This window comes from Vanessa tameamea, chromosome 14 (assembly GCF_037043105.1).
Source record: "Vanessa tameamea isolate UH-Manoa-2023 chromosome 14, ilVanTame1 primary haplotype, whole genome shotgun sequence".
Lineage (NCBI taxonomy): Eukaryota > Metazoa > Arthropoda > Insecta > Lepidoptera > Nymphalidae > Vanessa > Vanessa tameamea.
In genome coordinates, this window is record NC_087322.1 from 9,898,211 (window position 1) to 9,918,281 (window position 20,071).

A 20,071-nucleotide genomic window follows, 5' to 3' on the forward strand; every position below is an offset into this window, starting at 1 on the left:
AAGTTTTCATAATTTTGGCGTCAAATGTAGATGAGTGATATGCAGTTTACAATGAAATGAAACCAAAATAAAAATTGTCTTAGGTTTCAAAATTCCTAAAAAATATTTTGAATAAACGCGAAGTTTTGCGGCAGACCTACTAGCTATATTGAAATAAGGAGTATCACACTCAGTACTTGATTGTTAACAACCAATCAGAAATATCTACATATTGTATAAATATCTTAGACATGAGAAGAACTGGTGATTGCGTTCACAAGTGCTTCAGCACTATAATATATATTTTTTTTACAATTGATGTTAAGATAATATTAATAACGTCATTCTTCTGGATGCGATCATTTTATTTGCAATATGTGCTTGTATTTGTAGAGTATATTTTTACTTATAAGGAATTGCATTAATATTGTATTCATATCTATCTATTAAAAATACCTTGACTGAGGAGACTGAATAACCACTGATCGAAAACTACTAAAGCGAGAAGTTTAAAAATTCTAAGAGTATTTTTAATTTCTTAAATTAATGTTTTAAGAAAAGTCCATCTAGCTAATATGTATGTCGCAACCAGCTAATTAAATTGGCCTTTTTATTAACAGCCTAGCCATTTTATTAAACGGTGCCCTGAATGACATTCGGCCTTCACAAATCTTCCTTTTATATTATAGAGTACCTAATTGACTTTAGACTCTCTTGATAATAAATATAACCAAAATGGTTAGTATATGATAAATAAAATTTTATAAATCAAATTTAAAACGTTAATAATTGAAAAGCTACTTCTGGTAATATATATAATCCTGAAAATTAATATAATTAAATGATTAAAGAAAGATTATTTGATTAAATAAAATTTTATAAATTAAACTATGTAGGCTAATAATAACTGGAAGTCTTATTATGCTAATCCCGATAATAAATATAATTTTAAACATAATGATTTGGTTAGATTTTATAAAATAGACTCATTGCCTATGACATATATAAAACGGTAGGAATCAGAAATTCAAAATTTAGTATAACTCGTAATGATATCCAAATATTTCATAAATCAATTATATACGTGTGCTCAATCCGGTCTGAAAGGCGAATGAACCTGACGCCTATTCTACTACAAATTTTCACTTGATCGAAATCGAATCCAAATATAATCGGGATCATAACGTATCATATATAAATAAGTTGAGTTAGCCCTCGGTTACGTTTAAGCTAGATTAAGCTGAGATTTCTTTTTGTGAAGAATCATAAGTTTATAGAAATAGGTCTTTGTTTGAAACAGCAACTCAATAATATCTTAAATAGATAGATAAACGTAAATAAATAGATAAACATATAAAATTTGTGTTTGTGTTTTTTAAGCTCCTTACGCTGATTCGTCTTATTTACTCAACCGATCTTAATGAGATTTTGTATATATTACATTGCATTTATGTTTTAAGGACTACATAAAAGGACATAGGGTACATAACATACGTAGGTAGGTATGGTGAAGTCGCGTTTGAATACTATTTTTTATAAGTTTGCTATTTTTAATTACAACTGTACTTCTTTTGTATATTCGATTTCGTTTGAGAAGTCACTAGTGATCTAATTCCATTACCTTGTCTACTGTTCTGGTATCTGGAGTTAAAAGAAAATTTGAACCAGTGATCTTTATTTTAAAATCCACCAATGCTTTTCTTGAAAACGAAATAAAAACTGTGTCTGGTTTGTAACCAACATTAATGGAATACATTATAAGAATACATGAACAATGACAGAATATTTAATTATAAAGATTTTTTAACATTTGAATATCATTATATGTAATACTAAATCTTTAATTCTGAAGACACAGATAAAGATCGTAGATAGATGTAAATAGAATAGAATAGGAGAATTTTGTAGATCATTGAGAAGGTTGGTCACCAGCAATCACATCTACGCAGCGTAATTGGGAGGAAAATTTCCACTAGACTAATACTAAATGGTCCGTAGCCAGCGTAGCAACCGTAGCAAGCAACTTGAAATCTTTACACTGAATAAAACACTTGTATTGGATATTGGAAACTAAGCCATATATCAATATATTGTGAGCGTATATAAAAAATGAATCTTATGATTTTATTTTTATTTATATCATTAAAGATAACTTCTACGAAGAATAACGTACGAGTAAAAAAAAATGAAAATGTTCGCAAGTTGTTGTTCAACGAAATGTTATCGATTGTTACTGAGAATTTTTTTTAAATTAATTCGATACTAGAGATTTTATTAATATTGAAACAAATGATTATTGCTACGTGATAATAACCCACGATTACCTATAAGTAGTTTAAATCAAAGTCACTCTCTCTGTCTGTATCATCGATAACTTCTTCTTAGCTTATTTTGATGCGGTTTTCACTAATAGAAAGAGCGATAAACGAGCAATATTTGTATATATAATTTGTAAATATTTTATACAAAATTCGTACATAGATAACACTGGCTAAGTCTTAGGAGTTACATTAAAATAATGTACCAGAAAATTGTAGGTCTTAATAGAGGAGTCGATTTATACTAAAAATCATGTTTCATGTTTTTATAAAAAAAATATACTATTTATAGAAGGTTTATTTGTACATACGATTTTGTACGCTTTCTTTAATATCACGTTATATTCAAAACGACATTCGAATGAGCCAAAATTCAGGCTCGACGCGGATTATAGTTACAAGTTAAATTTCCTCTTACCAGCTCAATATCACTGTTTATTTATTCAACTCTTTGTTCCGTTTCCGAACGGACGGTTGATTTGATTTAAATTTCGGTGTTATAATTGAAGTTAAAATTATTTTTAGTCAAAATTCTATATTAAAATCTATACATTTTAAATATAATAAAATTCGAGTGTCTGTTTGTTATATTAAAATAATCGCTTTTTACTAGATGTGTGTATAAACGGTACATATACCAAAATAACACTTTTTACAATTTTTGTTTGCCTCTCTGTCTGTCTGTTTGTTCTGGCTAATCTCTGGAAAGGCTGGACCGATTTTGACGGGACTTCACTGGCAGATGTAATAAGGAGTAACATAGGCTACTTTTATTTTAGAATATAATATAAAATAATAATTAAGTCACGCTGCAATGTCCAAATACTGTCCAGTACCGCGCGCAGCCCTCGCGTCGCCTTTACGTCGGGTTCCACCCACTAACTTAATTCTACAAAAGCTGCCTAATACAGAATTAATAAGTTATAATAAAATCTGCGAACTGAACGATAACTTTTTTGTTCAATTCAAACGCGCACGAAGTCGCGGGCAGAGCCTAGTATTAAATATTTTTGTCTATGACAATGCGGATTGAAGAATACACGTGGCAGATTTTCAGTCACCACATGCAGGTTTTCTTCGCGATATTATAAAAATAAATTAATCAAACGAAAACTTATTGATACTTGCCCGAATTTAAACTTGGAATCAACGATTAAGCGTCTTCTAAGTATAAGCCATCTAGGCTCAATAATGAAATAGAAAACAAAAATCAAATAACGATTACAACAATACTCAAATACACACACACACGCACACACGCAAACTTACACGTATACACATATTTCCTATACCAAAAGAGATAAGCAAAACAAATGATGACCTACATATGATATTTACAAATAAAATATGTCGAATCCTATAATGAGTTGTGAAAAATATCGAAACGTAGAAGAAATATAAATTAACAAACGTATGCGTGGAACACACATCGTTATCCTGTAAATTGCAATATCGATCGTTCGCTCATCAGAACTTAAAACCTTCTCCTCGAAGGGAGAGGAAGCCTTAGCCCAGCAATAGCAAATTTACAGGCCGTTAATGTAATGTAAATGCTCGTTAGAACTAAGAGCACTTTTTGCTTATGTTATACTAAAATTTAGAAAAAAGGTAGAAATGATCGGCTACTTACAGTTCAACCTACATTCATGTAGTTTAATATTTATACCATCGCTAGTGATGATTCGACGTGTATTTAAAGTAATATTTATTACAATATTAATATATAAGTTAATAATAATTAATAAATAAAGTCTAAATTTATATTGTTACGCTGTAACTTTCGTTCCAATGACATAAACAAAATTAACAATAAGATAACAACCGCGCGGATGGGTCATCTTTGGAGATAAAAATATTAAATTAATAAAAAATATATATAGGCGAAATACCACTCACTGACTAATCACGAAATCTCAGAAACTGTAACACCAGCAAACTTGAAATTTGGCAGGTATGTGGCTTATAAAGTGTAAATATCCGCTAAGAACTGATTTTACGAAACTCCACCCCTAAGGGGGTAAAACGGGGATTGGATTATTGTATTTTATAAATTTCGAGTGAGTAAAGCCGCAGGTTCAGCTAGTAATTTATACATTAATATAAAATTTTTTTGTCTAATAAAAAGTTTGACCAAAGAATATTCCTGATATATTCCAAGTTATTACTGACCAAAACACTTAACTACTCGGAAAAATTTTACAGGAAGTCCATCAAATATAGAACAGAGATATAAAACCTTGCAAGCCGAAGAATTAACTTTATGATCTCGAATAAAATAAAAAAAAAACAATATAAGAAACGTGATGGTATTGCAAATGAGATTGTGCTTTAAGAAAAGTTTATAGCCGACGTTACCCTCGGCCGAGTGCGTAAAATCCTGGCATTGATTAAAAAAGATTGCTAAAAATTAATTTCGTATTTTTTTGAACGAAGTCTTCTACTAAAGAAGACTTCAAGTCGCGTAAAAGGTTACCCGATTTAAAATAGAGTGAAATAGCAGACATCGTCGCGTAAGGATGAAGCGTAAGGATGAAGCGTTGCTCCAGGTGACATTTCCCTCTCTGTCTTTTTCTCTCTATCTCTTTCATACGGCTTAATATATTACTAATTTTATGTTATTGTTTGAATTCAAACGGGATTTCAATAACAATTTTGTTATTTTAAAATTTTGTTAATTTGTATTACTTTGTCTGTTTTGTAATATATAATATATATCGAAAAAAAAAATTACAACCGGATGTCCCGCGCAACATTTTTTTTTAATATATCTGTGTCAAAAATATAATTTTGTTTTAAAAATAGATAAAATTTTAAAAATACGGGTTAAATCATAAATATTCTTCTTTTCGTCCAATAACGGCGGCTTAGCTATGTCCCATAAGAATATTAATTAATATTTAGAAGTAAGTAAATCCTCTCATTTTATGAAACATTGTTAAATAGAACATAATTACGGACTTATGTTTTAGCGCTTTTAACGTAATTATAATTTATGGACTTTCAAACTGTAGCGGGACTTTAGACAAAACAGTTACTTTGTACACGAATTGCAAATAATATAACATTACGAACTCGTTGATTTCCAAATAATGAATTTTCATAAATTTATAGTTGGTCAACGTGAAAGGAATTTATAAAAAAAAAAAAAACTATTTTATAATGTAATACATATGTAGATAAGATCAAAATATTTTTGATATTAGTGAGCGTAAGACTACTTTTAAATGGTCATGTACCAGTATTGAATTAACTCTAAAGCTACCACCAGTTCGGAAATTAGATTCTATATATAACCGACAGCAAACTCTTTTTCACAATTTTAATGACAGAGTATGTCAGTAAAGTACAATTAAATTTTTATATGCCACGCTTTCTTGTACTAGTAATATACCTTATTTGTCAATGTTATTTGACATAAGATTTTTTTTTAATACGGCATATTAAAAATCACTGAAGAATCTTATTATAGAAATTTATACCGTGGCCCAAACTAGGAGTTATTAGTTTACCTTTCCTCGTGTCTATACAATGACTGTCACTGTTTCTTTCAAAGTGATCTAATTAACCCCTTATCATATTACTTTTCAATTTTTAATTTCAAATTAACCTACTTCACTTTATCCTACTTGAAATAAGAAAAAGTTGTTTGACTTTATTGAGCTATTTGTGTTAAACAAGTCACACAACTTTGATTTTTGATATATAACGTCTTTGGTGGTTTGGTGTGATGGCGTTTCAAGGTCGAAATCAACCCCACCGTTTTTGGCTTTGACGTTGCTTTTTACCAAACATGAAAGTTATTATATTTATTTAATAAAAAAACATGAAGTTTGCTTGATAATACATAATAAAAAAAATACGACAAATTTGAAAATAAATCCCACAGAATTGAAGAGAATCGATAAAAGATATTCAGTCGTTAACCTATTTGATGTGAAAAGATTTTAGTTTATCATATGTAACTACTGAATTGTACGAAATATTGGTCATTCTTCTTCAATTTTGTTATTAAAATATTTATGTGATATTTCACATTACGTATTTTCGTGTATGGTTATACATATATATTTATAAGCAGTATCAATTACTTTTATTACACGACCTGCAAACATTATTCTGGGAAAAATCGCTTCTATGCTATATATTAGCGTCGTTATAATAACTTTACAAACGTGTATATTATGATAAGTGCTCCTCTATTTTCTTTAGGTATTTTTTGTACAATAAATAAGTCTTCTCTCTCTGTTCTTTATTCTAATCGAGATGTGAATGGAGATAAACCAGCCGTTTGATTTCGATGTTCAATGCTATTTGTTAATAGCTCTGTTGCATTATTATGTACTAACACTAGGATAAGATAATTGTTACTAACAAAAATTGACATATAGTTTGAAATATATGAGTTTTTATTATGCACTACAAACAGTTCTTGTATATCTCTATTTTTAATTTTATTTCCAAAATTATAATAATAACTTCGCAGAAATAAAAATTCCATTATTTTTGCGAGTCCATCGTGTACCATCTCTTCGAGATTTTGACAAATGATGTCGCGTCATTTCAATGTCAAAGTTGTTTGTTTGTCTCCACTTCTTTGGTTAGCATTGGTTATACGATAAATGTCAATCGATCTAATCGTGTTTTTTTCTTTCAGACCGAAATACACAATTAGAGAAGAGAAGACATCTTACAAGGTGTCGATGTGGCTGACCATCAGGCAGTTCTCGAAGAGTGATATTGGGACCTACAACTGCGTCAGTACCAATTCATTGGGCAAGAGCGAAGGGACCTTAAGACTTTATGGTATGAAATTTTTAAACTTTTTTTTTTACTTGTAATTTTTTGGTCGGTTTCATCCTTTATGCAAGTAAGTGGCTGGACTTTGCTAGTGTTCTTTCCTTTTGAGGGGAAGAAAACCTTATTCTACCACGCTGCTCCAATGTGGGTTGGCTACTACTATGTACTATGTACTAGATTGGGTTTAATAAATAAATAAACATTGGACAACATCACATACATTACTCTGATCCCAATGTAAGTAGCCTGTGTTATGGAAAAGCAGAAGTAACGACGGTACCACAAACACTCAGACCCAAGACAACATAGAAAATTAATGAACTCTTTCCACATCGACTCGGTCGGGAATCGAAATCGGACCTCGGAGTGGCGTACCCATGAAAACCAGTGTACACACTACTCGACCACGGAGGTCGTCACAGAGGGTTCGAATCCATAAACTTACTTAAGTCAAGGTTCACGTTTACTTGGTTTTTATTCGGCGTATACTGTTAACTTTATTTATGCCAAAACAATATACGTTTTGGTAAGTTGTCACTATTGGCAATGCACCACTAATCTTAGAAGATAAGATATCATGTTAATTGAGCCTGTAGTTACACTGTTTCACTCACCAATACTAAGTATTGCTGTTTGGCAGTGGAATACCTGATGTGTGGATAGAACCTACCCAAATGGGCTCGTACAAAGTCCTACCACCAGTTAGTCTTATTCGTGATAAAATATTCTTAAACAATTTTAAGACATAAATACTTTTTACTAACAGTATTTAAAACTTCACTCCTTTCAAGACGATAGGGCAAATGTTGCGTTCACCTAAAGATAGCTTACCCCTGGAAAAACCCGGAGTTTACAAAATCGATTGTAGTTGTGGTAAATCCTATGTTGGACAGACGAAACGTACGGTATCTTGTCGTATCAACGAACATATTAAGGCGGTAAAAAACAATGATACCAAGAAATCAGCCATCGCGGAACATCTTCTGGAAGCCGGGCCGAACCATTGGATCGAGTTTCATAATGCTCAGATACTCGCGACAGAACGCCATTACATACCCCGACTGGTACGAGAAGCCATTGAAATTACTAAATATAGTAATTTCAATAGGGAAGATGGGTTTCAACTGTCGAAAGTATGGAGTCCAGCGATAAAGTTATGCAAACCCTTGAATAATAATATAAAAAATTCGCGAATCTATACGATGAGTTTCGTTTGTAAAACACGGGGTCGAGTTTCGAGTTTAAATAAAACAAATAGTAGGGGTGAAAGTGACAGTGGTAGTGGTAACCAGTGTTTACGCAGCAAACGTACGAGAAAGGAGGTAGTCCGATATGGACACTTCTAATGCCGTCAACATCTACCCGCAAACGTCAGTCTCGTGAACAAGACATTCGTAGATAATGTCGAAATATCGAGATCTGCCAAATAAAAATAAAAAACATGGTAAATATCCCGTTTTAAATACTGTTAGTAATAAAAATAACCATGTTAATTTAAAATCTAATATAAATACTTTTTGCTTATCATTTCAAAATGTATCGCAATAATATTTATTATATCAATTTATGTCTCACACTTCCGATCAAAAAGGAGAGAATGCAATATTTCTACTGCAATAACGGAATATACGGAAATAGTGAGCGTTTGTAAAATACACATTGAAACATTTTCACGCAAAGTTAGACGGCGGAATCTAAAAGCAGCTTGATATTGAATACATATAAGATGGGCCACTGTTGGCACGCGACTTCGCTATCTCCTTTGGCAAAATTCCAGATAAACACACCGATTTGACGACATTTGGATCTCATTAAATGCTTCATGTACTTTTTACCAACAACGTTGCAGCAATAGTTGGTAGTTTATTTTGTTTGTATGTGTGCTATTTATAAATGCAAGATTTGATTGTGTTTGAGTTTAAAATATGCTTGTGTGGGTAGGTACCAGTCGTAGTCGAGTAGCTATTCTATACATAAATACCTTGTGTGTTCCGTTTGCGTGTATAGGGTGAGTGAGCCCGTTTAATTTCAGGCATAATACAACAGATTTAATAAATTCGTTTTCCTATTTGCCGATGCATTGATGATATAAGGAATTGTTAAGCCTTGTCACTACGGAAGTGGTCTTCACTTACCATCAGATTTACCATTTTTCACCTGTCCTTTTAATGATATTATAAATATATAAAATAACTCAAAAATAACAGAATATTAAATATTTGTAAAATGAGGAAAATTAACATTTTCCTTGATTTCAAAGAATCAAGATTCTTTTAAATCAAGGAAAATATTTACAACATAATAAAACCTTCTAATAAAAAAAGATTAGACGTACCAAATAGAATAAAGATTTAATCATCCAAATCTGCTCAGACATTTCTGAGTACTCGGTAAATAAATATAAAAATACGCGCTGAACATAAAAAAATACGTTTAAAAAAGTTAAAGTTGAGAGCTTGTTTCTGTGCATAAAATATTTTTACAAATGGTTAATTTCGGGTTTCAAAAATTAAACGCTTTTAGCCAAGAACACGTGGACTAAATTTATTATAATAAATTTCCGTATTGTTGGAAATTGTACCCTTCCTGAATGCTTTTTTTTGGGTACATCGAAAACCGTTTTTATATATTCATTTTTCTTTTCATTTCAGCGGCATACCCGCTGTATTTGACGGAATAATTATTATTGCGACGAATGTTTAGTTTATTGTCATTTGTTTCATGATTTAGACAGACATTTATCCATTATTATTTATTATTATTATTCATTTAATAATTATGCGATAAAGGACAGTCGAAAATATTTATCATGAAATAATATCGAATTTTGGTTCACCATAATTTACAAGATGTAATCAATTCTTAGCAAAGCATAATGCGTTTAATTATTTTTTACATTTATTGGTTATTCATGGTAGAGCAAGCAAGCCCGTCTGTTCGGATATGTTTCGATCAGTCGCGTATTATCGATGTACTTCTCACAGCGCCGATATCTATGGGTGATGGCTTACCATCTGATGGCCAATTTGCACGTTCGCCAACCCATGTTATAAAAAAGGGGAGTCGAGTTTAAGTGTACATGGATACAAAAATTCTCAGTGAACAGCGAACAAATGTTTGAGCAAATATTTAATATTTGAAATACCTTTATTAAATTTAAAAAGTTGTAATTTGTTACGTATATGTTTTGTTTGTACACTGTTCAATATATTACTTTGCCCGTTTATTGTTTCAGTGTTCTGTGTGTTTATTTTAAATCACAACTAGAATTTTGACTTATCAAAACTGAAGGGTGGTTTGAAGGGTAAGTGAGCCAGTGTTCCCAAGGTTGGTGGCGCATTAGTGATGTAAGCAATGGTTACAACGCCATTGTCTATGGGCGGTGGTGACCACTTACCATCAGGTGGCCCATTTCCTCGTCCGCCTATCGATATCATAGGAAAAATAATAATAATAATAATTTATAACTCCCTATAACAATCTCCCTCCCCCTATCAAGCTCGGACGGGTAAGGACGGTATAATTCTCAAGAAAATTTCAAAGTCATCATAGAACCCCTCAAATAAATTAATAACCTTTGGTTCAATGACACAAAATATTGTTTATATTTGTCGCATTAAATGATAACATTTTTTTCCAGAAATAAAGCTGAATTCATACTCGGAGGATTTCAGCAATCAAATAAGCGTCGCAGGAGGTATGGAATCAACTTTTTTTTTGAAACTTAATGTCGGAATTCGTATAATTTGCGAAACTTCTCAGGTAACTCAACGGAATTAAGTTTGAGAACACCGAGGAACTGCCAGTCACAACCGTTACGTTTTATTAAATTTTTGGTACGACTCAGTTATTACGGAAGGAAATTTTCATTTTTAATCGCCTTTACTGAGCTTTGCTTTTTTGGCGTACATTAAATGTAAATTGTCATCTTGGGCGTCATTTAATTTATAAAATAATGAAGAAATATGTTTGTTTTCGTAGGATATATTTCAATTACACTCTAGGCGGTTGACATGGAAACTCTTTTTGAAAACTTTAGCATTTTAACATTTAAATATTATACGAAGAGGAAATATCTTCTCCATTATGCATATTATCATAAATTCTTGGTCAATAGTTCGTGTCTACATCATTCATAGACTTTCACGTGAAATTTTCTTTAAGATCCTAGAACATGAAAATTAATTGCGCTACAGGTTTTTTAAATAACAAGAAACGATAAAAAATATATAAGCAATTATTTATTTCGATTAAATCTTATTAAATAATTATTTTAAATTATTCGAAATAGATTGTATTGACTATTATGCAGTAAAGTAAATATTTCTATTATTATAAACTTGACAAAATATTTGCATTGTAACAGCTTTTGTAATAAGACACAAGTCACGTCTTAACACCTATTAAGTAGAGCCATTCTATTAGAACAAACTCAAAACGCACTGCAGAACATGGTCGTGAATTAATAAAAATCGATATGCGACATTTATTAATAAAACTATAAAATCTTAAGGATTCATTCACACCGTAATTCATTTTCAAGAAATATTGAGTGGGATTATATATTACCTTATAAAGTCAAGACGGTTACCTGAGAACAGTATAATTCTGAACAAAATTTCGAATAATAATTTAGTTGAGTGACATACGAGGTGAATAATTACAATATAAAATAGCAATAGACTACTAAGTATATATTAAAATGATCAAAATGTTTTAATAATTTGTAATGTAACGAATACATTATTTCCTTTCAATCAACAGGTCTCACCGAAGCAGCCAAAGGAAACTCCGAGGACAAATTCCGTATAGAGCGAACACTTCTGATAATGTTATTTTGTATAGTTTTCATGTTAACGTAGTTTATACCATGTAAATAAAATCGTTAAATCATTTCTATGCTTAAAATAATAATTAAATAATATTATTTAAATATCTCTGTAAATATTATTTGTAAGGTGTAAAATTAAAGTGACAACGATATTATAACATTACAGATTAAAACTCTTGTAACCGAAGTTTCGCTTAGATTCGCCAAATTGAAGTATTGTTTACTATTCATTGTAAACTCATCGCTCGATTATAAGACTGTTTACAACAAATAAACTGAAATTATAATCATTTTTTTGTTATTATTATTCCATTTCTATTAATGCATAGATCACCTGGGACACCTGGGACACTTGATAGTAAATAGTCACAAGTCACGTCATAGACGTTGGGAACTAAGATGTTATGTCTCTAGTACCTGTAGTTAAACTGGCTCACTCACCAAACTGGAACAGAACAATGCTAAGTATTTCTGCTTGGTGGTGGAATATATGATGAGTAGTTGATACCTACTCAGGTGGATTGCACAGCGCCCTACCACCAATTAAGGTAATGTATTAAGAGACTTGAAGGTTTACTGAAAAACTTCTACTAATATTAGTTAAAGTGATTCACGTTGTGTGTTATGTGAGATTAATAAGCTCAGGACAAAAAACAGGAAGAAGTTATATTATTCAATAAACAATAATAAGGAAAATTATTTCACAACATAAATAAATCACAATATTGGTGACATATAAATATTTCTGCTATTGTCAGTAATTATTATTTACAACATGCTATCGCCCGCGGCTTTGTTTGCGTTTTACGTATAAAAGTAGCCTGTACATTAAATAAATAAATACTGGACAACATCACATACAATACTCTGATCCCAATGTAAGTAGCTAAAGCACTTGTGTTACGGAAAATCAGAATAAACGACGGTACGACAAACACCCAGACCCAAGACAACATAGAAAACTACTGTACTTTTTTCTACACCGACTCGGCCGGGAATCGAACCCGGGACCTCGGAGTGGCTTACCCATGAAAACCGGTATATACACTACTCGATTCGACGATTCAAGTTTGCTCCATACCATTTTTATTAAATGGACTCCTTTTCTACATATCTTTCTGTTATGTTATTGATACGCGTTTTAGTATATAATAATAAATGAATAATCAATTATATAAATGAATAATACATTAATAATAATGATCGTTTAATTAAATGAATATAATTATGAATCGCAGAAGCTCCGACTGTACGATCATACCGGATGAAGGAGTTCTAGAAGTGAAGTAAGATAAATACTCCGATATCAACTATGATACAACCGGTTCACTCCTCCCTTTCAATTTTATTCTATGTCGTCTAACACAAATGAAATATATTTATAAATATGTAATAAGAACTATATTGTAATAATTTTGAAAGTAATTTTATATCTAATATATTTAACGTAACCACGCGCTTCGAGTTCAAAAAACAAAACCAAATCTAGAACAGTCTATGTTGTATATTTGTCTGTATAACGTCCACATTTAACTTTTCCTTTTTAAGTTTCCTTATTAAAAACTAATGAATAGTGTTTGTTGAATTTCATCTTGATTGGGAAAACTAGAATTGTATTTTATAAAAATAATATATATTATTATTTTCTGACTTGTAAAATAAAGGCCACTAACAATCTGTTCGTGCCCCGCCACCACAAACGTCTCCTCTCCCGTTTTGAGGAAGAGTTGGAGCTTACTCCACCATGCTTCTCCAATGCGCGTTAGTGGATATACGTAGCAGATTCTCATCCATCACGTGCAGGTTTCCTCACGATTTTTTCCTTCAAAGATATCAATTATAAACGCAAATTAAGCACATAAATGCAGTGTTCTTGAGCCAGGTTTGAAATCAGAATAATTGGTTAAGAATCACAGCTTGTAACCACTGGGCCATCACGGTTCTTACAGTTAACAGTAAGTTTGTAAAACCAATGCTGGTGATGGAAATGATGATTTGGAGTATATTATCCATAACGCTGATTTAGTACGGATTGGGGATGTACTAAAATATCATCCTAAACTTGAACATTACCCTTAAAGTAATGTTTTCCCTTCAACCCGGACTTTTTCGAAATTATTATCAACAGCTGCTTAAAAAACGCCATTATGCCTGATTAGATTTGTGGGTTCAAATCCATTCAAGCATCTTTGCTTAAGATTCACGTGTTTTATCCGCTGAGCCATCGCGGCTCCCATCGCTATATATACTACAACTGATTTAGTAGTACTTTAAAGTAATGATCTAAGAAAGTTCATCTTTGAATTTACGCAAGTTAAGGAGCCAAGTTTGGGAAGTATTTAAGATGGCGGCTTTAAATTCAATTTAATCCTGTAACACGACGATTTAAAAGTACTCATAAGAATCTGATCGGATAAAGTATGTCTTGATTTTAATACCTCAATTATTCACTAATAGAATGTCTAGGCAATTAAATTTGTTTATTGATATATTAAAATCATTAAAAAACATTATATATACAAAATATCATAGAACACTTTGTGGTAGGGCTTTGTGTAAGCCTGTCTGGTTAGGTACCACCCACCCATCGCGTATACTACAGCCAGTCAGTAATACACTATAATAAAATCTTCTCTGAAACGAACTGCATGTTCTGTTATACGTTTTATATATTTTGGTTTAGTACTTCCTTTAGTTTGATAGTACAAACATGTCTCCTATTAAAATAGTATAATAAGACTTTGATCTAAATAAAGTGTCACGTTGAAAATAAACCAGTAGTTATTTATTGAGTTTTAACAGTTGAATCAAATAGATTGTTGTATCTAATTGTAAATTTACTAATTTATCGTGATGGCATTTATTTCAAAAGTAAAGTTAATTAACAGCCTAAAATTGTCCCACCACTGCACTAAGGCCTCCCCTCCCTTTTGAGTTTATTCTCTCACATATTTCCAATGCAATTTAAGCATTGTATGTTTTTCATAATTTTTCGCTACTATTATACATTACGGTTAACATATAATTGTATGTATCGACATGTCATTTAATCTCTGAATACATTTAATAATTGTGGTTTTCTCTTCTGTTTTAATAATAAATATCAAAACGATAAACTTACTCGTAATTACAATTTAAACTGACTTCATATTGCGGTTGATTTTCAGCTGTTTAATTTTATTTATAAAACTGTTGGTCTAGCTTGCGTCTTAGGGGTTGGTTGTTAGGTTTTAGGCTTGAATAAATAGCCCATTTCTTGGACTTGCCTTGTACCAAATTTCATCAAATTCAGTACAGTGATTTGGCCGAGAAAGAGCAACAGACAGACCAGAGTTATTTTGGCATTTGATATATGAGTATAGACTTAATTATATTGATAGAATCATGGAAGGCATGTAAGAAACACGTCGGATGAAGAAAATGGCGTCCGGTCTAAGAATTCCATTGTTCGTCTCATGAATGGTTCAAAGCAACCGAAATAAAATGATCAGAAAGGACGCTAGTGGAAATTCGTATTCGAACATGACCGAATTCGTACTAAAGGTCGCTCTTTAAAATTCCCACAAAATTGATTTAAAATAATAACCAATGTAAAAAAAACTTACATATTTACTTAACTTACTTACTTAATACAAATTTTAAATAAAATGTAGATACATAAACAGTTCAGTAGCTAAGTTACAATTAAGATATTTTGTAATTTAGCCTAGTTTCTTTCTGATCATTTTATTTCGGTTGTTTTGAAACAAATTCCTAGTTTTTATACATTTTCGGTAAGCTAAGTAAACGATTATGTTTTTAAAATAATCGGCAGAACAACTTTCATAATGTTTTTTTTTTGTTTTTCAGGCATATTTGAGGAAAAAATATAAAAAAAATATTGAAATAAGATCGTTTTCCGTCTCGCATTTTTAAATTTGGACCGATAATTATTGTTTAAATATTGAAAAATATCCAGTGTTTAATCATTTTTATAAATCAGAAGAAAAAAAATAGATTTTAATTGATACTTTTTTTTAAATAAATTTTTGAAGTTGCATTTTTGACTTATTTTGAAAAAATCTAAAAAACGCGATAACTCAAAAATGGTTCAATTTTGCATTATGCATATGGGGGTTAAAATTATCACAAATAGTCACCCCTATTACCTGCTAACGGGAATACGTCGAATTACCAATAACCCTGAATATTTTATAAAATATTCTAGCCGTATATCTTGTAAAGATTGTGAGGTATCCGTAAAAGCATTAACTGCATCCGAGGGCGATACTTATATTAAAAACAAATACAGGTGTACGCACACTACTTTTATTAAACGGTAGGACCACTTGTCACAAATTCTACAGCCAAACGGCAATACTTAGTGTTATATTGTTTCATTTTAAAGATTTCCTTTACACACAATGTGCCGGTGTAACTAAAGACATAACATCTTAGTCCACAAGGTTGATGACGTATTAAAGATGTAAGAAATTGTTAATATTTATTACAGTACCAATGACTTAGGGCAGTGGTGACCACTTACCATTAGGTGCCCTATTTCGCCGTCTATCTATATTGTATAAAAAATATAACAAATGCCAATTGATTCACGTACTTTTACTGAAATATATTATTGTAATAATATAAACGAAATCTCGAAATGCACTTTAAATCGTTATGTTTAATTTGCATTAATTCTACCTTAATATATTTCGTGCACTAATTAAATTAATGAACCAATTACGTGAAACCATTTTAAAATTATACAGCTCTTTTCGTGTACCTTATAGTATTTTCGATTTTATTTATAATATATATAATTTATGTATTTATTTATAGCTAATTAGGCTTCAGAGCTTACGTACGTAGGTCTACGTAGAATGTTTATATTGAAGGACGAAAAATACATAGAAAGAGAAGACAGAACAATTTACCTATATTTCATTAAAATCAAACGAATTGCTAAGGAAAATTTAGTAGAAAATCTTAAAGACATTCCTTTTTTTTTATTATCCAGGTAAGTAAGTGGTCCTGGCACGCAAATACAAGTGACTCATAAGTCGTTTTTGAAGTCTGAACAACATCCACATACATTATTTTACATATAAGACTTTAAATTAAAATGGTTATTTTTATTTCTATAAGTATTTGAAACGGGATATTTACCATGTTTGATGGAGCTCGATATTTCGACATTATCTACGAATGTCTTGTTCACGAGCGAAGTTTGCGGTTACAAACTCACCGTATCGATACGGTGAGTTTACTTATGTAAATGTTAATATCACGATTTTGATGAGTTATAAGGTACTCTGACCTTAACGAGGCGAGAGGGTGAATCGTGAACGGTATGTGATATAATTGAATTGTATTACATAATTATATATGTTTGGGACATTAACTTATTCAAAGCCAGCTTACGTAGAGCCCGGGGGACAAATTTATATAAACAATTGTACCATTTTGCGTTAATAATAATAATAAACCATTATTTGGACATATTTTCAATACTAACAATAGTATAACACAACATAATTAAAATGAAACAAGCAAATTATTAAATTAATAATATTTAATATTAATTTTGAACTTATATTGCAATCTTATTTTCGATCGAGATAATAACTATGACGTCAGGGCTATCGTATCATATCGTAGTGCACTAGTGAGCGTTGCGGGGCGGCAAGGTCACCTTAAAACCTGTGAGGTGATCCGCCGAGCCACGAGTGGAGTACGACACGAGCGGGATCGTTGATGCCTTGTACCGCTCCGTTCCGTGCCGTGCCGAAGACAGCCATCACATTGGTTTCAATGGGAAAGTAAGCCATTTAAATTTGGGCCTTTTCTTGAGATTCAACAGCGTGAATAAAGAGTTGATTAACTTAAAATACCGCAGGTCCCGAGGTTCTATTAAAATGGCAGTTTAATGCTATTTTAATAGAAATTAAAATAAAGGTATGATTTAAGTTATTCTGGTTCACGCTCGCAAATAAATAACACGGAACAATTCAATTCAAGCTGTATATAAATTTATACTCGACGATGTTTCTTGGAATTCAAACTTTAAACAGAAATTACAGATGCAAGCCTGGAAATAAATGTTATTGAACAATACATAAAATGAAATTTATCGGGCGCTAAGTTTCTAGGAAAGAGACTTTTATTCATGTTTCGTTTTACAACAAAAAAATCTCATTGTACACATCTCACTTTGAATTCAATGAAAAATATATTTGTTTTTTGTAAGTACCTTACAAATAATCTGTTTTGGGCTGCCCAAAGAGCAGAATTAAACCTGCAGAATCACCATTTAGTCTTTTCTATCGATCTTATATATTGCCATATTTTTTTTAATTGTACATATGTGTATATAACAGATAATAAAACTATATAAAAACCAGTTGCAGTATTCAATATAATAGTTTTATTAATTATGTTTAAACAATAATGTTTAAACTTTGCTATCACAAAAACTTGTTTTTACAAACAAACAATTCCTAGAATTTAATTTTAAAAATATATAACATAAGTACAAACATCAAAATATTTTCCCAGTAGTGGTGCATTCCAGAACGGATACTTTATCAAACTCGGTAGAATAAGTATTTTAATATCAATAGACAGAAAGTAAATAAAACGGAACGGAGAAGTACACGAACTTCAGCGAATTGAAGCAAAAAATGTTGCGTGCAACTTTGTGCACGTGACACAAGTAAACTTGGTTTGAAAAAAGAATGGAGGAAAAGGTAATTTGACGTTAACATAACTTAATATAGAAATTCCACCAATTCAACCTTGAAACTACTCTCAGCGCTCAAGGGAGTTTGATTTCAAAACAGTTCAGTTAATTTTAGATGCAATATGAAACATTTCTGGTACTTTCTTCTTGGTGGTAGAGCTGTTTATGCTCGTCTGGGTAGGTACCACCCATCACACATTCAACAGCTAACAGCTATACTTAGTATTTTTGTGAGTGAAGCGAGTGACGTGGTGACAAATTATTAACAGGTGTCATTTGCCAATGCATCTTCTAATAACATAAATTCGATATTTTTATTATAATAGGACCCGCGATGGAACCAGTGGTTGGCACGCGTGCATCTTAACGCTTTATTGCGGGTTCAAACCTGGATAAGCATTACTGAATTTCTATGTTTTAATATGTGTTTACAGTTAATATCATGCTAAGCGGTGAAAGCTAACATCGTAAGCATGTGCCTAATTTTGATGAAATTCTGCCACCTTTGTATCCACCAATCCACATTGTAGAAGGGTGATGGAGTCCGCTCCTAACTTGCTCCTTAAAGGGAGAGTAAGCTTACGCCCAGCAGTGGGACATATACAGGCTGTTACTTAACTTAGCTTTTATTATAAAATTTAAAGGTTTAAAATAGCGTTAGCTGTTTTTCAATATTTGTCGAGAATGATAAGAAGCGATTTCTTTCAGAAACCTATTAGAATGAAATCTTGAAATCACCGGCGTACAATGTGTATCGATGTAAAACATAACCTGTTTGCACGTTTCAATCAAACAATAAAAAAAAAACTTGCAATATTTTAAAATGTTTTCAAAAAAAGAACACAAATCAGCTACGTCTTATGTCGGTATCATGTATTCCATCAGCTCCGAAGTACTTGACTAAAACATCCAGTATTGATGTGTTCCCGAGGGCGTTGAATGAAATATCACCTACGTTGCGTCTATAACTATCGCATTATTTCAACGCGAATTTGCTTTTGTGAAATGCATACGATTATGTATCTTATTTTCAATGTAAAAGTGCATAATATAGCCCGATGATATTTTTTCCTTTGTATCATATACAATTTTATTAATTGTGCTCATAATAACTTTTAACAGTATTCTTAAGAGTATTCAAATTATGAAATATCTATTAAAAATCTCGTTATATTTTACGTGAAGTTTTTTTTTTTTTTAATTTATTATTTAAAAAATATATGTATTGGAATATATCGTGTAATTGAGATCAGTAGAGATCTATTTAAATCTAACAAATGCAAGCTTTGATTGGGAGGTCACTGGCGAGTAAGATACGGGGTCTACTAATTACGGGCACGGGGCCTCTTTGAAATACGTGTAATAAAAACATTATTATTACTATTTGCTCACAAAGACTCGCTCCTCTACATGAAATCGGCGTGC

The 20,071-nt window shown here is 31.4% G+C and overlaps 1 protein-coding gene across 2 annotated transcripts in view; it reads left to right on the plus strand.

The window, feature by feature from the left end:
• The window catches only part of LOC113398764 (lachesin-like), an 85,201-nt gene extending 72,986 nt beyond the window's left edge, over window positions 1-12,215 (plus strand). For both annotated transcript variants that reach the window (XM_026637650.2, XM_064216900.1), the window contains exons 8-10: window positions 6,952-7,100; window positions 10,735-10,791; window positions 11,859-12,215. In XM_026637650.2, the coding sequence (XP_026493435.1) occupies window positions 6,952-7,100; window positions 10,735-10,791; window positions 11,859-11,956 (304 nt within the window). In that variant the 3' untranslated portion in view covers window positions 11,957-12,215. The remainder of the gene's footprint in view (window positions 1-6,951; window positions 7,101-10,734; window positions 10,792-11,858) is intronic.
• Window positions 12,216-20,071: the final 7,856 nt, after the last annotated feature.